Source organism: Aquarana catesbeiana, linkage group LG02, assembly GCF_042186555.1.
Source record: "Aquarana catesbeiana isolate 2022-GZ linkage group LG02, ASM4218655v1, whole genome shotgun sequence".
Taxonomy (NCBI): Eukaryota; Metazoa; Chordata; class Amphibia; order Anura; family Ranidae; genus Aquarana; species Aquarana catesbeiana.
In genome coordinates this window covers 177,523,979-177,548,536 of record NC_133325.1, presented here as the reverse complement: position 1 = coordinate 177,548,536, position 24,558 = coordinate 177,523,979, and the positions used below count along the sequence as shown (strand labels likewise).

General features: G+C 44.0%; 1 protein-coding gene across 37 annotated transcripts in view; it reads right to left on the bottom strand.

Moving 5' to 3' along the window:
- NACA (nascent polypeptide associated complex subunit alpha) overlaps positions 1-23,121 on the bottom strand; it is a 57,534-nt gene extending 34,413 nt beyond the window's left edge. For 10 of the 37 annotated variants that reach the window (XM_073613888.1, XM_073613887.1, XM_073613889.1 and 7 more), the window contains exons 1-30: positions 23,032-23,119; positions 18,819-18,890; positions 17,622-17,774; positions 16,249-16,308; positions 13,057-13,107; positions 12,916-12,966; positions 12,743-12,793; positions 12,566-12,616; positions 12,222-12,272; positions 12,069-12,119; positions 11,892-11,942; positions 11,734-11,784; positions 11,567-11,617; positions 11,223-11,273; positions 11,051-11,101; positions 10,874-10,924; positions 10,580-10,630; positions 10,404-10,454; positions 10,241-10,291; positions 10,064-10,114; positions 7,651-7,701; positions 7,408-7,458; positions 7,078-7,128; positions 6,596-6,646; positions 5,618-5,668; positions 5,443-5,493; positions 4,829-4,879; positions 1,791-1,841; positions 963-1,028; positions 811-876 (exon numbers count right to left, since the gene is read on the bottom strand). In XM_073613888.1, the coding sequence (XP_073469989.1) occupies positions 811-876; positions 963-1,028; positions 1,791-1,841; positions 4,829-4,879; positions 5,443-5,493; positions 5,618-5,668; positions 6,596-6,646; positions 7,078-7,128; positions 7,408-7,458; positions 7,651-7,701; positions 10,064-10,114; positions 10,241-10,291; positions 10,404-10,454; positions 10,580-10,630; positions 10,874-10,924; positions 11,051-11,101; positions 11,223-11,273; positions 11,567-11,617; positions 11,734-11,784; positions 11,892-11,942; positions 12,069-12,119; positions 12,222-12,272; positions 12,566-12,616; positions 12,743-12,793; positions 12,916-12,966; positions 13,057-13,107; positions 16,249-16,308; positions 17,622-17,774; positions 18,819-18,888 (1,639 nt within the window). In that variant the 5' untranslated portion in view covers positions 18,889-18,890; positions 23,032-23,119. Of the gene's footprint in view, positions 1-810; positions 877-962; positions 1,029-1,790; positions 1,842-4,828; positions 4,880-5,442; positions 5,494-5,617; positions 5,669-6,595; positions 6,647-7,077; positions 7,129-7,407; positions 7,459-7,650; positions 7,702-10,063; positions 10,115-10,240; positions 10,292-10,403; positions 10,455-10,579; positions 10,631-10,873; positions 10,925-11,050; positions 11,102-11,222; positions 11,274-11,566; positions 11,618-11,733; positions 11,785-11,891; positions 11,943-12,068; positions 12,120-12,221; positions 12,273-12,565; positions 12,617-12,742; positions 12,794-12,915; positions 12,967-13,056; positions 13,108-16,248; positions 16,309-17,621; positions 17,775-18,818; positions 18,891-23,031 lie in introns of all 37 variants that reach the window. The other 27 variants (XM_073613886.1, XM_073613882.1, XM_073613881.1 and 24 more) reach the window with 18 other exon arrangements.
- Positions 23,122-24,558: the final 1,437 nt, after the last annotated feature.

Below are 24,558 nucleotides of genomic sequence, written 5' to 3'. Positions count from 1 at the left end.
AGTATCAGGCCACTAATTGGTACAGTAACAGATAACCATAGTACAGCCATGCAGTGAACCAAAAAAAAAAAAACCCTGCAGCTTTAAATTTAGTATTAGACTCTGCAGTTGCCTTAGGCTAGGTTCACACTATGCCAGTTACCCCAAAGTCCACAGCCGCCCATTCATTTGAATATGCTGCTGTACCTACTGAAAACACACCTTTTCCAAAATCGCAGCTGCAGGGAAATGGTCTAGGCCTATGCGATTCCAAAAACACTGCGTTTTTTTAGAATTATTGGCACCGCCGCACCTCTGCCAACAGCAGCACATTTTTGATGTGGCAAAAAGTGCGTGATTACACGCAGTCCAGCACCTGTGTGTAGCATGAACCTAGCCTAAATGCAAGGGGTTGCTGTCTTAGAAGCTAAACAAAAACAATTACACTTAATAGGCAAGATTTACAAAGAGCTGGGTAGTGAGACACCAGTACTACTCATTGCTGTTTTTTTTTTTTTTCAACCAAGAACCCCCCCCCAAAAAAAAACCCTCACAATTTGGTTTTTTATGTTTAATTTTACATTTGCTTCATATTTTCACTCACTTTACAACCACAATTCTACATTACAGAGAAAGAAATCACATTTCTTCAAAGATTGGAACTCTTTGTAAAAGTCTTCCAGTGTGCGGAAAAAGAGTCAGACCACAAATGCACAAATATAAAAAGCGGGTTTAACATTTGCCAAGTTTGCGCATACATGACCAATATCAGGTTGGCAAAACACTGCCAATACAATGTAGTTAAGCGCAATGGTCAGGCAGCCACAATACCTGAGGATTTGGGTTTGCCAACAAAAGGTTTAGCGCCATCAACGGGTGCAGGCTTCTTCTTTCTAGCTAAATAGGTACAGATGTTCATATTGATTCTCTCACATGACATTTGTTACAAAGAACTGGAAAGCAACAGTTAATGTTCTCCATACCTTGAGCTTTGGAAGTAGCAACAGGAACTTTAGGGACACTTTCAGCTGGCAATTTTGTTTTTGAGTCTACATGAAAGAAATTTCTCTTCAATACTATAGGAATAGGCCCAACATGCATACAAGTCTTTCCACCACACCGGGGGCACATTTGTTCTCAGTCAATTCAGAGATAAATGCTAACATAAACAAAAGCAAATTGCACTTGACCTTTTCTAGGAGAAATAAGAGTCATGTACACCATAAAGCAAGCAGAGCCTCTGCCAAAACTTTCCTGGGACCTGTAGCTGCTGAGTGAAGCAACCCATAAACAGCAATTAGAAGATGCAGCTGTATGAGATGTGTCAGGGGTTTCCTAAAGTACGGACATGGACGTATGCTCAGAACATGGACCGTCTGTCCTTTAGGCAAATCTCTCCCCTAGTGCATAACAGGATACAGCCACATCTTCTAATTGCTGCCTATGGGTGGCTGTATACAGCAGCTGCAAGTCCAAGGAATGTTTTTAAGAAGGCTCTGGACCCCGTACAGCCTCTGTGTGCCCATATATAAGCTACCCCCTGCTGATCTCCTCCTGAAAACAGTAATCCACATACCTATACCGAGTTAGTGACTCAAAGTCAGTATTAAAGCCAGGCAACTACCACTTACAGGACGAAATATCCACAACAGGTTTCAATTAACAATGTAACATGCAAAAAACAAATTTTAGCGCAAGTTAAACTTTGCCGTTCACACTGCATTTAACTTCACAATAGAAAGTGGAATGGAAATGCAGTCCAAACATCCGTGTGTACACACAAATATCTGAGATGACCATGCAATCAATACCTGGAGCTTCAGTAACTGCAACAAGGGTGGGCAGGGCCTCTGTCTTTGGAGCTAAACAAAAACAGACAACTATACTGCATTATACATTTATGCTTATAACACAGAAAATTAGGATGAAGGCAGATGCTGAAACCAGTGAGACAGCCATGCAATATCCGGAGGTTCAGTTACTGCAGCATTGCTAACTGGGGCCTCCTTCTTTGATACTAAACAAAAATAAAACCACTTATTATACTGCATCATACAATTGTGTTAACACTACAAATACAACTGTGAAAACTAAATCAGTTTAGTTTTCAGTTGACAGAGCAATCACATGTAAACAAACCGGCGTCATGTCATGACGCCGGTTCCTCCCTCCCCTCTGTGTACCGATCGGAACAGAGGAGGGGGAGGGATCGGATGGTAGCAGCACTGTGGGCAGCATCTGTAGTGCCCACACCGCTGCTCAGTGACAAATACAGTCACATCCATCCATAGCCATCCCTCCATACTCTAATGCCCCGCAATACCCTGCACTACCCCGCAATACCCTGCACTACCCCGCAATACCCTGCACTACCCCGCAATACCCTGCACTACCCCGCAATAACCAGTCATACTCGGCGATACCCTGCAATACTTAGCCATGCTCAGCTGTACTCGGCCTCTGTATGTGGCCAGGCTGTGGAAGTCTCACACATGTGGTATCGCCGTATTCAGGAGGAGTAGGAGAATCTATTATTTTGGGGTGTCATTTTTGGTATGTCCATGCTATGTGTTAGAAATATTGTATAAATGGACAACTTTGTGTTAAAAAAAAAAAAAAAAAAAAAAAAAAAAGCGTTTTAACCACTTCCCGCCGGCCGTCATATGACGTCCTTGACTTTGTGTGGGGATATCTGAATGATGGGTGCAGCTACAGACATCATTCAGATATCAGCTTTTTCATCCAGCGATTCCCTACACCATAAGAACGATCATAGCAGCTACTTGATCGTTCTTATGGGAGGTGAGAGGGGACTCCCCCCCCTTCCTGCCGCCCTCCGGTGCTTCTACCGACTCACCGATACGATCGAAGCCAGGGTCTTTTTTTTTTTTTTTTTATTTCAGGCTTCCCAGCCTAGAGGTGAGATGTGGGGTCTTATTGACCCCATATCTCATTGTAAAGAGGACCTGTCATGCCATATTCCTATTACAAGGGATATTTACATTCCTTGTAATAGGAATAAAAGTGATCAAAAATTTTTTTTGGGGGGGAAAAAAGAGTCAAACTAAAATAAACAATAAAAAGAAAAAACATTTGTTTTAAAGCACCTCTGTCCCCGTGTGCTTGCATGCAGAAGCGAATGCACACGTAAGTCCCGTCCACATATGAAAACTGTGTTCAAACCACACATGTGAGGAATCGCTGCGAACGTTAGAGCAAGAGCAATAATTTTGGCCCTAGACCTCCTCTGTAACTCAAAACATGTAACCAGTAAAAAATTTTAAAGCGTTGCCTATGGGGATTTTTAAGTAGCGAAGTTTGGCGCCATTCCACGAGCGTGTGCAATTTTGAAGGGTGACGTTAGGTATCTATTTACTCGACGTAACTTCATCTTTCACATTATGCAAAAACATTGGGCCAACTTTACTGTTTTTTTTTTTTTTTTTAAAGCACAAAACTGTTTTTTTTCCCCAAAAAAAGCGTTCAAAAAATTGCTGCGCAAATACCGTGCGAGATAAAAAGTTGCAACAACCGCCATTGTATTCTCTAGGGTCTTTGCCAAAAAAAAAAAATACATAATGTTTTGCGGTTCTATGTAATTTTCTAGCAAACAAATGATGATTTTTACATGTAGGAGGGAAATGTCAGAATTGGCCTGGGTGCTCCAGAACACCTGGAGGTGCTCCCTGCATGTTGGGCCTCAAAATGTGGCCACGCTGTGTAAAAGTCTCACACATGTGGTATCGCCGTACTCGGGAGTAATAGCAGAATGTGTTTTGGGGTGTAATTTGTAGTTTGCATATGCAATGTGTGAGAAATAACCTGCTAATATGACAATTTTGTGAAAAAAGAAAAAAAAAAAATCTTGATTTTGCAAAGAATTGTGGGAAAAAATGACAACTTCAAAAAACTCACCATGCATCTTTCTAAATACCTTGGAATGTCTTCTTTCCAAAAAGGGGTCATTTGGGGGGTATTTGTACTTTTCTGGCATGTTAGGATCTCAAGAATATAGATAGGCCGTCAGTAATTCAGGTGTGATCAATTTTCAGATATTGGCAACATAGCTTTTGGAATCTATAACTTTCACAAAGGCCTGACTCACACCTATGCATTTTTAGTGCTTTTTGCATTTTGCAGATTTGCACTACAGTCCATCTAACATGGTTTCCTATGGAACACGTTCTGTAGTGCAAATCTGCAAAATGCAAAAAGCACTAAAAATGCATAGGTGTGAATCCAGCCAAAGACCAAATATTATACACCAATTTGTACTTATTTTTACCAAAGATATGTAGCAGTATAAACTGTGGCCAAAATTTACGAAGAAAATTTACTAATTTGCTAAATTTTATAACAGAAACAAAGAAAATTTAATTATTTTACCAAATTTTCAGTCTTTTTCCTTTTATAGCGCAAAAAAAAAAAAAAAAAAACCCAACGGTGATTAAATACCACCAAAAGAAAGCTCTATTTGTGTAAAAAAAAAAAAAAGGAAAAAAATGTCATATGGGTACAATGTTGCATGACTGAGCAATTGTCATTCAAAATGTGAGAGCACCGAAAGCTGAAAATTGGTCTGGTTAGGAAGGGGGTTTAAGTGCCCAGTGGTCAAGTGGTTAAATCACATTTGTTTGTGCTGAAACCAGTGGGAGAAAGCCATGCAATTAATATCTGGAGCTTCAGTAATTGCAGCACTAGTGGCTGGATTCCCTCTTTCTTTGATGCTAAACAAGATTAGACAACTTACTGCACTGCATCATAAAACTGTGTCTACACTACAGCACATAACGGTGGAAACTAAATCAGGTTAGTTGGGTGAAACCAATGGGAGGCATCCATGCAATACCTGTAGTTTCAGTAACTGCAGCATTGGTGGCTGGGGCCTCTTTCTGTGGTGCTAAATAAAAATGAGACCACTTACTGCACTGCAATATATAATTAGGTCAATATTTTAAACATAGGGTAAGAGCCAACTCAGATTAGTTTGTCAAGATTGAGCCCGGGTTCACACCATAATACGCTGCGCACCGCACAGGAGCGCTGTGCGTCCCTGTTCACCGTTTCAGGGACGAATCAGGGCCGATTCTATGCCTGAATTCGGCCCTGAAACGCAGCCAAAGACGCACAGCATTTTTGTGCAGTGCGCACCGCAGCCGCCCCGGAGATATGTGAACCGGCTCCATAGGGAGCCAGTCACATTCTCCTGCTATGCGAATTAGAGGTGCGGAAACGCACCTCTAATTCGCATAGGTGTGAACCCGGGCTCATAGTCCAACCATGCAATCAATGCCTAGAGCTTCAGTATCTGCAACACTAGTGGCTGAGGCCCAATTCATTGGTGTCAAGCAAAAATTAAGAACACTTGCTCTACTGCATCATACAATTCTGTCTACAGTACAGCACATAACAGGAAAAATTCAGTTTCTTGAAACCAAATGGAAACATCCATGCAATAAATACCTGGAGCTTCAGTAACTGCTACATTGCTTGCTGGGGCCTTTTTCTTTGGTGCTAAACAAACACAAGACCACTTACTCCACTGCATTATATAATTATGTCAATATTTTAACATAGGGTGAAAGACAACTCTTATTAGTTTGCCTATATCTGTGAAAAACAAGCATGCAAACAATACCTGGAGCTTCAATAACTGCAATGTTGGCAGGAGGGGCCTCTTTCTTTGGTGCTAAACAAAAAATAAGACCACTTATTCCGCTGCTTCATACAATTCTTTCTACACTATGGCACAAAATGGCAAAAGCCAACTCAGGTGAACTTGCTAAAACCAACGGAGGCAAACATGCAATCAATAACTGAAGCTTCAGTACCTGCAACACTGGTCACTGGGGTCTCCATCTTTGTAGCTTAAAGTGGATGTAAACCTCGAAAAATTTCTTTTTTTTTTTAATATCATACTGTAGAGTATAAGATTTCCTATGATTTGAGCCCAGTCTTGCCACACAGCTCTGAGCAATCCTCTTATTGTTCAGTTAGATAAATCTTGACAAACTGAGAAAAACTTTGTCAAATCCTCCCCCTTGCTGTGAGTGACAGGTGATTTACATATCTCTGCACTAGCCTAAAACATGCATTATTTTTTAATTCCCACCCCCACTCCTTTCTTCAGCAGCTCTGCAAGGATTGGCTGTTCCACACCTCAGCATGATTTGGCATGCTGAAATCATGTGGTTACTTTCCTGTCTTTTCACTGGATGTTAGAGATCATAGCAGAAGTTCAGTGTTACAAATACACAGGAGAAAATGCATATTGACAAGGGGAGTGTAGAGGTGGGCGGGGAGTCTACTGACATCACAACTCCACCCACCGAGCTCCAGACAACAGACCCACCCACAGAATCTGCAGTTTTTCAGCTCTCATAACAGACAGAGGGGAGACATTTGACAGGTAAAGATACATGCAGTAGGCATCTATATCCTTATAGATAACCCCTATGGCAGTAGTTTAGAAAGGATGACATTGGGTTTACATCCACTTTAACAAAAGAAAGAACACACTGCAGCATGCAATACTGTCTACATTTCACCAACTTTAGATTAACACAAACTCAAATTAGTTTGCCAAAACCAGAAAATACAACTGTGCAATCAATACCTGGATCTTCAATAACTGTAACATTGGTGGGAGGGGTCACTTTCTTTGGTGCTAAACAAAAAATATCATCCCTTACTCCACTGCTTAACACAATTTGGTTTACACTACAGCACAAAATGGTGAAAGCCAAGTCAAATTTGCGGAGTTTGATTGCCTAATCATGAAATCAATGCCTGGAGCTTTAATAACTGCAACACTGGTGGCTGGGGCCTCTTTGGTGCCAAATAAAAAACTAAGAACACTTACTCTATTGCATCATACAATTATATCTACAGTACAGCACAAAACAGAAAAATCCAGTTAATACCTGGAGCTTTAGAACCTGCTACATTTCTGGCTGGGGCCTCTTTCTTTAGTGCTACACAAAAATAAGGCCACTTACTCCACTGTATTATATAATTATGTCAATATTTTACAACAGGGTGAAAGCCAACTCTTATTAGTTTGCCCGAACTTGTGAAAAACAACCATGCAATCAATACCTGGAGCTTCGGTAACTGCAATGTTGGCAGGAGGAACCTCTTTCTTTGGTGCTAAATAAAAATAAACCACTTATTCCACTGCCTTCATATAATTATGTCTACACTATGGCACAAAGCGGTGAAAACCAAGTCAGATTGATTTGCTGAAACCAACATGCAATCAATACCCGGAGCTTTAGCAATGCTGGTGCCTCTTTCTTTGGCGCTAAACAAAAATGAGACCACTTACTCCACTGCATTATATAAATGATGTCAATCTTTTAACATAGGGTGAAAGCCACCTCACATTAGTTTTCATAAACTTGTGAAAAACAACTATGCAATCAATACCTGGAGTTTCAGTAACTGCAACATTGGTTGCCGGGGCCTCGGTCTTTGGAGCTTATTGAAAGAAATAGCACTTTTTCATTGAAGCGTACAATACAGTCTACATTTCAACACATTAAGGCTAAGTTCACACTATGTCGGTTGGGCAGAAACACAGGGGAAAAGTCCCTGTACCTCTTCTAAAATAGCAGCCGCAGGCAAACCACCTAGTGCTATGCCTAAAAAACACATCCATGCAATCAATACCTGGAGCTTCAATGACTGCAATGTTGGCAGAAGGGGCCTTTTTCTTTGGTGCTAAACAACAAATTAGACCACTTATTCTGCTGCTTCACACAATTATGTCTACACTATGGCACAAAATGGTGAAAGCCAAGTCATATTAATTTTCTAAACCAGTGAGAGGCAATATGCAAACAATACCTGGAGCTTTAGCAACTAATAATGGTCGCTGGGGCCTGTCTTTGGAGCTTAAAATTTGTTATTAAAGGTTTTTTGATCCTTAAAGTAGAACTAAAGGCAAAACTTTTTTCAGTTTTGGGTAGAGTGGACAAGAATTAGAACAACTGTCATGTTTTTATTGCTGTGCCCCCCTTAGGGAGATTCAACCTCTCTATTTGTCCTGTTTACCCATCATCATTGAAACAAGTAAAAGTAAACCCCAAATTTTGGGTTGTCCCAAGAAAATGAATAGAGGGGAAATCTTCCAATGAGGACACTAGCTCTGGTGACCTGGGGGTCCCCAAGGAATTCCCTTAATTTGCAGGGATTTCCAGCCACTTCCTGTTTGGCTATGGGACAGGAAGTGAAGGAAAATCTCTGCAATGTAACAGATGGTGGAAAAAAAAATCTGACAGGTGTAATAGCCTTCCACTACTCAGTCCAAAATGAAAAAAAAAAAAAAAAAAAAAAAAAAGTTTTGCCTATAGTTCTACTCTAATGCATTATGGAGCAAAAAAAAAAAAAAAAACTTAGGTGCAGCTCCACCCTCCCCAAATACTTACCTGAGCCTGATCTCAGTTCAGCAGTATGTGTGAGAGCAGAGGCACTGCTCATTCTCCCTCCTCAGTGGACTCCACCGTCAAATCCAGGGACAAGGGCACAGGAGGCAGGGACAAGGGCACAGGGCCGAGCTGCACTGTGCGAATAGATGCACACAGTGCATCTCGGGATCTAACCCACACGAGTATAGGGGTTTTCAAAGGGGGGGGGGGGGCCAGGGTCACCAGCAAGGGACCCAAGAAAAGGATCAGGGCTGCTCTGTGCAAAACCATTGAACAGGGCAGGTAAATGACGTTATTTGTTTACTTTAGAAAAACCCACAAAACAAACGAACATTTAACATCACTTTAAAGAGGCATTTAAAATAAATAAATAAATAAAAGTCTGTAGCTACAAATATTGTGGGAAGATGATACGTTACCTGCTCAAACCTGAATATACAACCATGCAATCAACACATAGAGCTTCAACAGCTTCATTGGTGGAAGGGGCTGCTTTCTTTGGATCTAAAGAAAATGAAGACCACTTTGTGTTTTACACAAGCGGTCCAATCGGGTCTGTCTGTTTTTCAGGCAGAACTGATCGGAACCTCTATTCTCCTTTATGGAGCTGCAGATGTAAAAGGACTTGTGTCTGTTTACACCCACCTACCTTCAATCCGTTCCAGGAAAAACAAGCGAAAGGGGATCTGCTCCCTTTCGTCTGGCCGGATCGGAGGATAGACAGGTGTAGACAGAAATCCGGTCCATTTACATCAGACTTCCCATACAGCAGAGCCTGTCCACTCTGCATAAGCCCTTTATCCCACCTGCTCCACTCAGCTCAGCAGGGGATCAGTGGACAGATTCCCTGCTGGGGAAAACAGTAAGTGCTAGTTGACACCAGATGCAATTTTGTGTGCGTTTTTCCTGCACTAAAAATGCATGCAGGGTTTTCCATGTATTCCAATGGCTCTAGTTCACACCAGTACAGTCAGTTTCCAGTGCAGGAAAAAAAAAAAAAAGTAGAGCTTGCTGCATTTTTTCTGCACAGAACTGTACTGGAACCTGGCAAATTGTATCAAAAACGCACTGCGACTGCGTATGGTGTGAAATGTGAGCAAAAACTGATCCGGAGCGTATCCAGGAGTGCATTTTTGTGGTGTGAACTGGCCCTAAAAATGCATGCATGTTCCATGTATTCTAATGGCTCTAGTTCACCTCAGTTCAGTCAGTTTTCGCTCAGTTTCTGCTGCAGAAACTGACCAGGAACTGACTGCATTGGTGTGAACTAGAGCCATTGAAATACATGGAAAATACTGTGCATGCATTTTTAGTGCAGAAAAAAAGCGCACAGAACTGCATCTGGTGTGAACAGGCCCTAAACATGTGAAAGGGTCTTTACTCCACTGCTTCATACAATTACACTACAACACAAAATGGTGAAAACCAACTTGAGATTTGCCATGCTTGATGGCCCAACCATGCAATCAATGCCTGGAGCTTCAGTAACTGCAATGCTGGAGGCTGGGGCCTCTTTTGTGCTAAGCAAAAATGGGGAACACTTGCTCTACTGCATCAAACAATTATTTCTACAGTATAGCACATGACAGAGAGAAAAAAAAAAAAAACACAACAGGTTTCCTGAAACCAATGGGAAACATCCATGCAATCAATACCTGGAGCTTTAGTAACCACAACATTGCTGGCTGGAGCCTCTTTGTTTGGCACTAAACAAAAATGAAACCACTTACTCCACTGCATTAATTACAGTATGTCAATATTTCAAAACCGGGTAAAAGGCAACTTTTATTAGTTTACCAAAATCTGTGAAAAATAAACCACGCAATCAATACCTGGAGCTTCAATAACTGCAACGCTGACAGGAGGGGCCTCTTTCTTTGGTGCTAAACAAAAATAAGACCACTTATTCTGCCGCTTCATACAATTATTTCTACACTATGGCACAAAATAGTGAAAGCCAAGTCAGATTAATTTGCTGAAACCAACATGCAATACCTGGAGCTTTAGCAACTGCAACATTGGTGGCTGGGGCTTCTTTCTTTAGCGCTAAACAAAAATGAGACTACTTATTGCACTGCATTATAGAATTGGGTCAATCTTTTAACACAGGGTGCAAGCCAACTCAGATTAGATTGACTAAATCTGTGAAAAACCAACCATGTAATTAATACCTGGAGCTTCAGTAACTTCAACATTGGTTGCTGGGGCCTTGGTCTTTGGAGCTTAGCAAAAGGAAGAGCACTTTTTCATTGAAGCATACAATACTGTCTACATTAAAAACACATTAAGGCTAAGTTCACACTAATGTCGGTTTCCTGGAGGCCATGTTTGCATGGGTGGAAACACAGGTGAAAAAGTCCCTGCACCTTTTGTAAAATCGCAGCCGCAGGAAAACCGCCTAGTGCTAGGTCTAAAAAAACACAAAAAAAAAAAAAAAAAAAAAACACAAACCATGCAAATAATACCTGGAGCTTCAATAACTGCAATGTTGGCAGGAGGGGCCTCTTTCTTTGGTGCTAAACAAAAATAAGACCACTTATTCCACTGCTTCATATAATTATGTCTACACTATGGCACAAAATGGTTAAAGCCAAGTCAGATTAATTTGCTGAAACCAGTGAGAGCCAACATGCAGTCAATACCTGGAGCTTTAGCAACGGCAACATTGTTGGCTGGGTCCTCTTTCTTTGGTGCTAAACAAAAATCAGACCACTTACTCCACTGCATTATATTATGTCAATATTTTAACACAGGGTGAAAGCCAACTCCTATTAGTTTGCCTAGATCTGTGAAAAAACACCATGCAATCAATACCTGGAGCTTCAATAACTCCAATGTTGCCGGGAGGAGTAGCTTTCTTCGGTGCTAAACAAAAATATCACTTACTCCACTGCTCCATACAATTATGTCTACACTACAACACAAAATGGTGATTGCCAACTCAGATTCATTTGCAGAGTTTGATTGACCAATCATGCAATCAATGCCTGGAGCTTTAATAACTGCAACACTGGTGGCTGGGGCCTCTTTTCTTTGTGCTAAGCAAACATTAAGAACACTTATTCTATTGCATCATACAATTATGTCTACAGTACAGCACATAAAAAAAAAAATCTAAATTTCCTGAAACCAATGAGAAACATCCATGCAATCAATACCTGGAGCTTTAGTACCTGCTACATTACTGGCTGTGGCCTTTTTCTTTGGTGCTAAACAAAAATAAGACCACTTATTCCGCTGCTTCATACAATTATGTCTACATTATGGCACAAAATAGTGAAAGCCAAGTCAAATTAATTTGCTGAAACCAACATACAATCAATACCTGGCGCTTTAGCAGCTGCAACATTGGTGGCTGGGGCCTCTTTCTTTGGCGCTAAACAAAAACAAAACCACTTACTCCACCGCATTATATAACACAGGGGAAAGCCACCTCAGATTAGTTTAACTAAATTTGTAAAAAAACAACCATGCAATCAATACCTGGAGCTTCAGCAACTGCAATGTTGGTGGCAGGAGCATCTTCCTTTGGTGCTAATAAAAAATAAAACCACTTACTCCATTGTTTTATACAAATAGATGTACATAACAGCACAAAATGGCAAAAGCCAACTCGGATGAATTTGCTAAAACCAATGGAAGCCAACATGCAATCAATACCTGGAGCTTCAGTACCTGCAACACTGGTCACTGGGGTCTCCATCTTTGGAGCTTAACAAAAGAGAGCACACTGCAGCCTACTGTCTACATTTCAACACATGAAGATTAATACAAACAAATTAGTTTCCCAAAAATACAACTGTGCATCAATACCTGGAGCTTCAATAACTGCAACGTTGCTGGGAGGAGTCGCTTTCTTCGGTGCTAAACAAAAATATCATCACTTACTCCACTGCTCAATACAATTAGGTCTACACTAAAGCACAAAATGGTGATTGCCACCTCAGATTTGCCAAGTTTGATTGCCCAATCATGCAAGCAATGCCTGAAGCTTTAATAACTGCAACATTGGTGACTGGGGCCTCTTTCCTTTGTGCCAAGCAAAAATTAAAGAACACTTACTCTATTGCATCATACAATTATGTCTACAGTACAGCACATAAAAGAAAAAATCTAATTTCCTGAAACCAATGAAAAACATCCATGCAAATCAATACCTGGAGCTTTAGTACCTCCTACATTGCTGGCCGGGGCCTTTTTCTTTGGTGCTAAACAAAAATAAGGCCACTTACTCTGCTGCTTTAAACAATTATGTCTACACTATGGCACAAAATGGTGAAAGCCAACTTAGATAAATTTTCCAAAACCAGTGAAAGACAACATGCAATCAATACCTGGAGCTTTAGCAACTGCAGCACAGGTCGCTGGGGCCTCTTTCTTCGGCGCTAAACAAAAATGAGACTACTTATTGCACTGCATTATAAAATTGGGTCAATTTTAACACAGAGTGCAAGCCAACTCAGATTAGATTGACTAAATCTGTGAAAAACAACCATGCAATCAATACCTGGAGCTTCAATAATTGCAACGTTGGTGGAAGGAGCCTCTTTCTTTGGTGCTAAACAAAAATAAAAGCACTTAGTCCAATGCTTCATACAATTAGGTGTAATTTGCTAAAACCAGTGGAAGCCAAACATGCAATCAATACCTGGAGCTTCAGTAACTGCAACAGTGGTGGGTATGGCCTCTTTCTTCAACGCTAAACAAAAACCAACACCACTCATTCCACTATATAAGTATTATACAATGTCTACATTTCAAAACATTATGGTAAACCCTAACTCAGATTAGTTTGCCAAAATCTGAGAAAGACATTTGCAATCAATACCTGGAGCTTCAGTAACTGCATCATTAATGACTTGGGCCTTGTCTATACCACAGGACATGACTGTGAAAGCTAGCTTTAGTTTGCTTTAACTAGTGGTAGTACCATGCAATCAATCCCTAAACTTCAGTAAATGCAACACTGGTACGCAGGCCTTGTTCTTTAGAGCTGAAAAAGTAAGCCCATTTCAAAGCATATAAAAGTATATACAACAATGTATATATGTACCTACGATTAAGCCATACACCAATTGATTTTTTTTTTTTAAAAGGAAATTAAAAGATACCTCTATTCACACTACAGATGGAAGAATCATCCTTGCTAAACTATTGCATTCTTTTAATTAGATGCAGTTACCGTTCAGCCAACAAATTTTCAACCCAGATCCAAGGGCTGGGGAAAAAAAAAAAAAAAGAAAAATTGATTTGAATCTTGAATCGAGTTGAAAAGTCAAATCGATTCAAATTTTCAGCAAATCTTTTTTTTTTTTTTTTTCACCAGTACCGGCGCTGACACTGCGCTGGTCCTAAGGAGCTGCGGGCAGGAGTTTTTAGGCAAGGCCGCGGGGCTTCGGCCTAGTCTGCGGCATCCGGCCTTGCGGACTAGGCCGAAGCCGCGGCCTTGCCTAAAAACTCCTGCCTGCAGCTCCCCAGGACCGGCGCTGTCACCGCGCCGGTCCTGTGGAGCTGTGGGCAGGAGTTTTTAGGTGAGGCCGTGGCTTCGGCCTAAAAACTCCTGCCCGCAGCTCCTCAGGACCGGCGCGGTATCCATCAAAAAAAAAAAAAAAAAAAAACACACACCTCGATTCAAATCGAGCTATGCATACTAGCTCATTATGCCTTTGTCTTGCAGGGTTTTTGTGGGGGTTAACAACCACTTTAAAAGAGGGGAAAAAAAAAATGAAAAAAACCTGTAAGACAAAGGCATAATGAGCTAGTATGCATCGCCTCGAAATACTTGTCTTAGAACAAAGCCTTGCAGCGGTGCTCACACACCGCTGAGACAACTTACATCTGCCCCGGTGTTCCTTCCGGGTTCGCAGGCTCCGGGGATGCGATTGGCCGGAGCCACGACATCACTTATGTGAGCGGGAGCCACTGGTTACAGCACAGGGCTCTGAAGAAACGCCACAGGCAGCGGTGTATATACAGGTGGTCTCTGAGTGACGAACCTCCGACTTGCGAACTCCTTCTTATGAACGGGAGGCGGTGCCGGTGGGCACATCAGAAAACGTCTCCGCCGTTCTGCGCATGCGCTTTCGACTTACGAGCAAATCCGACTTAAGAACAAACAGGCAGTCCCTAACCCGTTCGTAACTCGGGGACTGCCTGTAAGTATATTCTAAACGGTGCAAGTTTAGGAGATCATTACAGTACCTACAGGTAAGCCTTATTATATGCTTACCTGTAGGTACAATTAAACAAGACGGCTTTACTTACTCTTTAAAGCTGAATGCTAGGGAAAATCATATACTGCATGTAACGTTGCCCGCATACAATACTGCACTCTGCTCACTCAATCCCTAAGTGTAAAACTACAGACGTAAATACAGGTTCTATATCTGAATTTATAAGTGTTTTGAAAAGGCCTCATACTTCATTACTGAGTTAGAATTAGGGCTGCAACTAACGATTATTTTCATAATCGATTAGTTGGCAGATTGTTTTGATTAATCGGTTAATAACCTTTAGAAAAAGTATGGTGTATAATTTAGTTAATATGTAAAAAGTTTAAAAAAAGGCAATTTATTCTTAAATATCTCTATGCAGTGGTAAATATAAATAACCAACTATATGGTTAGAGAGAAAAATCTCTAATCCACTCTAATCCGAGAATAACAGACAGAAAAAGTGATATACTGTATATATTAGAGGAGATATATTGTATATACTATTAGAGGTTAAATCTGATAAATATCATCAGACTCAAAGATCTTTTTATAAAAAAAAAAAAAAAAAAAAAAAAAAAAAAAAGTTAAAGACTGTTTTGCAGATTTTCAAAAAGAACTTGAATATATTATATGCTGGCCATACAAAAACAATGTCTTCCTTCAAAAAAAAAAAAAAAAAAGTCATTTTAAGAACATTTGTTCGATTTTCTAATCGTTAGTGTGGTCAAATCGATGTTCGTTTTCAACCACAGTGACAGGATAGAAATAATACAAAACTGCTTGGTAAAAGGAATTTTCAGACAGTGTGGTTTTCGTTCAGAAATTATAGACTGTTACAAGCAAGTGAAAACGTCAAACAACATTCTTTCATTCAGCGAATGTACAAAATTTTTTCATATGAATATTCTCATCTGAAAATTGATCCATATGGCCAGCATAAGGCTCGGTACACACCTATGCAGTTTGCTTTTGATCTGTTTCTACACTGCTTTTTGCTGTGCGTTAAGTACAGTATAGACTGCCCCAATAGCAAGGTAAAGTAAACTTCTGCCTTTAGAACCACTCACTTCCTGCCCAGGACTACATGTCCCATGAGGCATTGCTCCTCACACATTCACAAGTTCTCAGGCACTTACTGACATGCATGGATGATGTACTGAGCTATGTGTGCTGCACTGTATTTCCTGATATGTAAACAAATAATGCATTCTGTATGCAGGCCAACTAATCGTCTGGCCGATTAATCGATTATGAAAATAGTAATCGATTCATTTCATAATCGATTAGTTATCGATTAGTTGTTTCAGCCCTAGTTAGAATGTGTCTTCTCTAGAAAATAATGTAATCTAAAAGTGGTGGGAGAATTCTATGCAAACTGTTATACACTACGATCAATGCATTATTAGTGACAATGAGTGACCAGCTGGACTGGCAGGTAGGCACAATCAAGCAAAACGTAGGTCTTTTTTTTTACCCCACCTTGACATACAAAACAAAAAGTAATTCAGTGCCAAGATGCATTCAGCACCATTATAAAAAAAGCCAAATCTACTTCCTACAGTAGGTTAGAGCCGAAACGCACACCACACACAGTTAGTGATGCAGGAATAGCGCATACTTCATACCTGTAGGGAGAGTTCCTGGAGCTGGTAAGGCATCAGAGGGAGGGGGGATAGCCTCTGGAGCTGAACAGTGATAATATAGCACATATAATAAATGTAATTTGCAACATGAGCCAAGACAACCACATCTTGGAACAAGACTTTTCTTTTTTTCTATTGTAAACATATATAACAAATTTGAGACCACTGTACAAATGTTTGTGTTTAGAAATGACTGACATGCTAGTGAGAATGGAAAAGCTTTTTAGTGATTTTCATTTGTGACTGAACCTGTCTGGACTACATTTAACATATGAAAATGCCACAGAGTGTAAAACCAGTCACAAAAGTGAACTCAGCAGACCGTGCACTGAAGAAGCTACTTCAATTGAAATACTGTCTCAGCACTTTTCCACACCGTAGATTAGCAGGCATGGGTGGAGTCAGTGACAGTGTTCATGATGGGAACTGCCATTATAAAATTTCATATGTATATAGCCCATGAAGAAAAGACAAGTTTATGACAAAATACACTGCAGTTAAGGGAAAGTGATCAAATAACCTTTACAGTAGAAAACGGAAAGCATACCTAGCCCATCACAATGCATGGGCAGAGACCTTCTACTGTTAACATGCACATGGGTTTAATATTAGACTGCAAATATCAGGCAGCTAATGAGCAGTAAAATTAGAACCAATTTAGGATTTGTATACTTACCAAGTAGGGTAGCCCAATTAATGCAAAATGTCACGGTTTATGGATGCAGGAATCAAACACATGCAAAAGGTTGTAGGTTGTTTTTTTTACAAAAACTGGAGAAAAAGTAGAACATTTGTACATAGCAATCAGATTGCTTCTTATTGAAAGAAACTGAATGCATTGGCAGCTGTTCCACTTCTGCTCCTGTTTTTGCTTCCCTTCTCAACACACATGAAATCCTAACCAGAAGCGGAACATGGACAAATGTTAAAGCAGTTCAGCCATCAACTCGTTGTGATGCTGCAGATTTCAATTAAAACTATCTAGGTACATTTTTTCTGGAAAAAAAAAAAAATACAAACAAACAAAAACGAAACACCATCAGCACCCAGATTTAGCCTCGGTTCACACTGGGACGACTGTAGCGTCCCGTTCAGTACAATGGAACCGTTCTAATCGGAGCGACGCAAGTCGCTCCGACTTAGAAAAAGGTTCCTGTACGACTTTGGGGGCGACTTGCATAGACTTCTATACAGAAGTCGTTTTGCAAGTCGCCCCGGCAGTCGTGTGCAGGTCGCCTCGGTGAGGCGACCTGCAAGTCGTGCCGCCTCTGGTGTGAACCGAAGCTTAAAGAAATCAGGCCTTTTAAGTATCCAAAAATGAGTTTGTCTTGAGTTGTTCGTGGTTTGAAACCTACCTGAAGATTCCACAGCTGCTTCAACCTGTGCTGCCGTCGTCTGAGAAGCTTCGCTAGCCATCTGGGGATTCTGGGTGACAGTCTCCTTAGCTGCTACTGCCACTTCTGTGGATGCAGCAGCAGCCTCCTCCCCAGAAGTTGAGGGAGAAGTTGCTGTAATAGCAGCAGCATGTGAATAAAACGAGTTTAAAACACCATATAACTCCCATAACCACATGCTTCTAAACACAAACAAGCCCTTAAAGTTAAGTGAGAACCAAGACGCAGGCATAAAAGCGTGAGCTTAAAGAAGTACTAACACTCAAGTTAATGAACAGGTGAGCATTAGCTGTTTCACGGTTTGAGATTGCTTTCAAAATGGCTTGTGAATATATAAAAGTGTTCAAAAAAGAATTATGCATTTACGTAGAGGAAAAAATAAATACCAAAACATGAAACACCACAATACCGTTTACTGGAACTTGGGACAACTCTGTGCGATAAGGCTATCATTAGGAACTTGTGCCATTCAATGATAACCTCCAAATTTCTTTTGGTTCTTCATCTCCACTGTTACCACATTACAGCCCAACACGGAAACAAGCAGGCCCACCTAGCTTAGTAATAGCCAGGACACGTAAAAGGGAGGCAAAAGTTGCCACTATTACATGCAATCTGATTTGTATCCAAACACAGCAACTATGTTAAAGGTATTAGAATCCTCAGCGGTTTTATAGAAGACAAATAATCCCTGGGTTATTTGTTTTTTTGTTAGCACTAACAGGTTGCAATAATAATACTCCTCCTTCCAAGCTCCAGAAGCCAGGGGTATTTTGCTCACTAGGCACCTACTGAGCGTACAGTACACTAAGCCACACCAAAGAGAAGAGTCAAGTAATCCAGTGAGAGTGCAACAAGAAACAACCACAACTTAAACCCCCCCCCAAAAAACAGTGCAAGTGAAGCATCACAGTGTTAAAGCTTTCACGTGGACTCAAGCCTCAAACTCAGCAATTTCCCGTCATTCCTCACCACCACTCCATTTCTTTTATTCCATGTGTACGAACACTATAACAATAACACCACCTTGGAAATTTAGATATTTTGATCTTCTTGCTGAATGCAAGTGAGGATAGCATTGTCTGGCTTTAGGAGTGGAATCTTGAAGAATGAGCACAGGGAAATGTCAAAGGACTTGACGTACACTCAGGAGCTTACCCGTCTCAGCTTGTGGCTGGTGGAGTTCTTGTTCTGCAACTGGGACAGTTTCTGTGGCTTCACCAGGCATTTCTAAAGGAAAGGAAAATGATACATACTTATTAGTTCCTCTGTTTAAACCCTCAAATGCAAACCTACCATTATCAATATATTATGAATGTATAAATATTGCCACTTGAGACAGCCAGGTACTTGATAAGCTATTAAGGTGTATCTAACCCCAGCTTACCATGTGCTGGCTGCATTTGTTTTTTCCCCTTTATATTCAACTGGTGAACTTGTCAGTAACACCTCGGAGGAGAAGGAATTCAATAGTCTATAGCAGGGGTTGCCAAACTTTCTAAACAAAGGGCCAAGTTTACTGTCCTTCAGACTTCAGGGTGGCCAGTGGGGGTAGAAAATGTCCGTAAACAATGTCCCAGGCTTAGGGGGTCAGAGGGAGGAATAGTTGCACCAACATTGGTATCAGTGTAAAGGAATAGTGTCCCAAGGGCCAGATAATGGCTATCAAAGGGCCACAGTTTGGAGACCACTGGTCTAGAGCAGCCTTAATTTTTTTTTTTACCCTAGAGGGACCATTGAAATCATTTTCAGGTCTTAAGGGACCTCTGCTCATCAAGTTCATCAGGGATTGGCGGGAAAGTGGTCCCTTGCGCTGGGGGGTGGTCAGCGGGAAGGTGGTCCCTTGCGCTGGGGGGTGGTCAGCGGGAAGGTGGTCCCTTGCGCTGGGGGGTGGTCAGCGGGAAGGTGGTCCCTTGCGCTGGGGGGTGGTCAGCGGGAAGGTGGTCCCTTGCGCTGGGGGGTGGTCAGCGGGAAGGTGGTCCCTTGCGCTGGGGGGTGGTCAGCGGGAAGGTGGTCCCTTGCGCTGGGGGGTGGTCAGCGGGAAGGTGGTCCCTTGCGCTGGGGGGTGGTCAGCGGGAAGGTGGTCCCTTGCGCTGGGGGGTGGTCAGCGGGAAGAAAGCCCCTTACGCCATCAGTTGGAAGGATGTCCCTTATACATTGGAAGGGGGGGCAGGCAATGGGAAGAAAGTCCCTTATGTTGGGGTCAGAATGCCCCCATTACAGGCAACAGTTGTCATGCTGCTGACTTTACTGTGTGGGGATGTCCACAGACCTATGCAGGGACCATCTGATGGGAGGTCAATCAGACACAGTTCAAGGAAACCCCATCAACCTGTGAAAGAACCCAGGTTGAGAATGTCTGGTCTACAGCAAGAATTGAAAACAATGCTGATAACTCTCTGTGCTTGCTGATGACTTATCAGCTCAAAAAACATTCTTGCTGGATCTACAGGAATCTTTTTTTATACTTGGATATAACAAACCACATCCAATGGTATGTTTAAATGATCAAAGAGAAGCAAACAGTTCTTTGTGAAATTACATCCTCTATAAGACCTTCTGAAGTTACCGTATGTACATATAATATGCATTTCCAGGTATCCTATATTCTCACCTCGTGACTACAGTCACTAAAGAGCACAAGCTTATGACATAGGGGTGCTAAATGTATGCTGTAGGGGTGCTAAAATGGAGCTTACACTGAGGGTACAGACTGATGTAAACACAGAGTAATCAGTAAGAAACATGTTATGCCAATGTTGTATAAATACAGGAAGTAATACGTCAAGGGTCGAGCTTTTATTAGCTTGTTTGATCAGACCTTAATCCTTCATTCAATGGAACCAAAATTTCAGGACATGTTACAGTAAAGTCAGAAATCTCTAAACCAAATTGCACTGGATGTAGCTTAGGCCTCACCATACACGCTACTCTCTACTTTACATCTACCCAATCAGTGTACTCTGCTAGGCCCCAGCACTACAAGGTTAGATGTAAGGAGACTGTATGCTGTGAAGACTCAGGAACACGGCCTGGGGAGGGGGGACAGACCGCAGCTAGGAGGGTATTGCCGGCCTGGGGAGGGGGGGACAGACCGCAGCTAGGAGGGTGATCCCGGCCTGGGGAGGGGGGGGACAGACCGCAGCTAGGAGGGTGATCCCGGCCTGGGGAGGGGGGGACAGACCGCAGCTAGGAGGGTGATCCCGGCCTGGGGAGGGGGGGGACAGACCGCAGCTAGGAGGGTGATCCCGGCCTGGGGAGGGGGGGACAGACCGCAGCTAGGAGGGTGATCCCGGCCTGGGGAGGGGGGGGACAGACCGCAGCTAGGAGGGTGATCCCGGCCTGGGGAGGGGGGGACAGACCGCAGCTAGGAGGGTGATCCCGGCCTGGGGAGGGGGGGACAGACCGCAGCTAGGAGGGTGATCCCGGCCTGGGGAGGGGGGGGACAGACCGCAGCTAGGAGGGTGATCCCGGCCTGGGGAGGGGGGGACAGACCGCAGCTAGGAGAGTGATCCCGGCCTGGGGAGGGGGGGACAGACCGCAGCTAGGAGGGTGATCCCGGCCTGGGGAGGGGGGGACAGACCGCAGCTAGGAGGGTGATCCCGGCCTGGGGAGGGGGGGACAGACCGCAGCTAGGAGGGTGATCCCGGCCTGGGGAGGGGGGGACAGACCGCAGCTAGGAGGGTGATCCCGGCCTGGGGAGGGGGGGACAGACCGCAGCTAGGAGGGTGATCCCGGCCTGGGGAGGGGGGGACAGACCGCAGCTAGGAGGGTGATCCCGGCCTGGGGAGGGGGGGACAGACCGCAGCTAGGAGGGTGATCCCGGCCTGGGGAGGGGGGGACAGACCGCAGCTAGGAGGGTGATCCCGGCCTGGGGAGGGGGGGACAGACCGCAGCTAGGAGGGTGATCCCGGCCTGGGGAGGGGGGGACAGACCGCAGCTAGGAGGGTGATCCCGGCCTGGGGAGGGGGGGACAGACCGCAGCTAGGAGGGTGATCCCGGCCTGGGGAGGGGGGGACAGACCGCAGCTAGGAGGGTGATCCCGGCCTGGGGAGGGGGGGACAGACCGCAGCTAGGAGGGTGATCCCGGCCTGGGGAGGGGGGGACAGACCGCAGCTAGGAGGGTGATCCCGGCCTGGGGAGGGGGGGACAGACCGCAGCTAGGAGGGTGATCCCGGCCTGGGGAGGGGGGGACAGACCGCAGCTAGGAGGGTGATCCCGGCCTGGGGAGGGGGGGACAGACCGCAGCTAGGAGGGTGATCCCGGCCTGGGGAGGGGGGGACAGACCGCAGCTAGGAGGGTGATCCCGGCCTGGGGAGGGGGGGACAGACCGCAGCTAGGAGGGTGATCCCGGCCTGGGGAGGGGGGGACAGACCGCAGCTAGGAGGGTGATCCCGGCCTGGGGAGGGGGGGACAGACCGCAGCTAGGAGGGTGATCCCGGCCTGGGGAGGGGGGGGACAGACCGCAGCTAGGAGGGTGATCCCGGCCTGGGGGGGGGGGGGGGGGACAGACCGCAGCTAGGAGGGTGATCCCGGCCTGGGGAGGGGGGGACAGACCGCAGCTAGGAGGGTGATCCCGGCCTGGGGAGGGGGGGACAGACCGCAGCTAGGAGGGTGATCCCGGCCTGGGGAGGGGGGGACAGACCGCAGCTAGGAGGGTGATCCCGGCCTGGGGAGGGGGGGACAGACCGCAGCTAGGAGGGTGATCCCGGCCTGGGGAGGGGGGGGGACAGACCGCAGCTAGGAGGGTGATCCCGGCCTGGGGGGGGGGGGACAGACCGCAGCTAGGAGGGTGATCCCGGCCTGGGGAGGGGGGGACAGACCGCAGCTAGGAGGGTGATCCCGGCCTGGGGAGGGGGGACAGACCGCAGCTAGGAGGGTGATCCCGGCCTGGGGAGGGGGGACAGACCGCAGCTAGGAGGGTGATCCCGGCCTGGGGAGGGGGACAGACCTCAGCTAGGAGAGTGATCCCGGCCATACAAGGCACGTACAGGGACCTGGCACATCACCAGAGCTGTGAGCCGCAGGACATGCTGAGGTCCATGCTCCGGTCCCGGCCCCTCAGAACATGACAGCCAGGAGATGGAGGAGGGGGGGGGGGTCACTGCCACCACCGGGGCCCCAGGTCACTTCCAGTACGGGGCCCTCACACGGAGCAGGCCCACACACCGCACAGCACCCTCCGCTTCACCTCTCCATAAACTTCCCGGCACCGGCCTCGTCCCCTTCCCCCCCCCAACAAGAGCCCGCACCACACACATACGACCACCATCCCACACCTCGCTCCCTCCTCTAGCCCCGCATGGCCTCCAGGGGATTATTTACTTTGCCAGCACTCTAGATGAGAACGGATACAAAAAGAGACACTTACTGTGTGAGGATTTCAGGTCCAAGATGGCTGAAGAAAGAACGCTCAGCCCCGACTGCTTCCGGGAAATGCGGTGTAGCGGGGGAATCCTTCCGGGTCACAAGCCGCTGGAGGTTCCACCTGTTGCCTGGAACATGTGCTCAACTCTATATTTGGACGTAGCTGCAGCTGTCCTCTATGGCTACAGGCATGCACGCTCCGCAACGCTTTGGTCCGACTGGTCCAGGATATGAATATTTTATCATTGAACACATACTGTATACACCTCCGCCATTCTGCAAGACATACATGTTTGTTTAGCCCAGGTTCACATCTCTGCAGGTGGGGGGCGATAAATTCCCAATACATAGAGAAAAGTGCTGCACTTTAGCACACACAAGGTGCCATTCATTTGTAATGTAAAAATAAATATTGATGTAGCACAATTAGGTCTCTTGCACATGATAATACTGTTTGAGAATCTACTTTTTCAGACTTTTATTTTGGTATGTATTTGCACGTATTTATGCGCATGTTCACGTATATATGGTCATGCATTTTCACATGCACTCTTACAAAAATGTATTCTCTCATACTCCACAATATGTAAATGGCCATTTGTGCACATGAGTCATAAATTGCTGACCAAATAAGCAGATTTTAAATATTTTTTTCTTTTACTGAAGAATACATGGCACTTGTTTATGCGCATGCGTGCATTGGCACATTACAATGAATGGGCTGTTTTTTATCTCAGTAAAAAAACCAAAAAACTGTACTGAGCTTTTTCAGCTGCGATGTGCAAGAGGCCTAATGCACATTGGACTTTTTACAGCTGCTGTTTTTGGCTTCAGGCGTTTTTTTCTGCAGCCAGTAGCTTTTGTGGGAGTATAGTTTTTTGGCAGGGGCATTTTCTGGCTGGAAAAAAAAACACAGAACTACTGTAAAAATGCTGTAACTGTGATAAAAGCTTAAAATCGCATTTAAAAAGCTTTTGTGGGAGTATAATTTTGCTGAAAAACAGTTAAAAAACGCTACTGCAAACACGCTGCAAAACTCATTCTACAGCTAACGCTAGTGGCGCTTTCATAACACCTAGTGTGCATGAGGCCTAAAAATCAACACAAAGAACACATAAAGTCCAAAAAAATTATAAAGTGCATCCACCACCAATGTGCTATGGTGATTATTGGCACCCTGTAATGGCACCATGTGTTCACGCCTGAGCGTTTTGGAATTCCAGGCAGAATCGCAAGATTCTGTCTGCAATTCCAGAATCACAGCAAAACTCGGGTCACTGTAAAATGGAATCTCGCCCAGATATAATTAATGGGAGTATGTTACACTGCTGCTATATTGTTAAGATAAAACTCAACCTAAATATGTCTCTGCAAAAACCAGCGCTGTGAATAACAAATGATACTATTCAAAACCTAGATAGAGTATATATCACATTCATATGAAACAACAAAGTGCTACAGTGGTATTGCAATAGTGTATCCATCTAAATTAACACAATAAGATACATAAGTGAAAACAAATCTGTCAAGC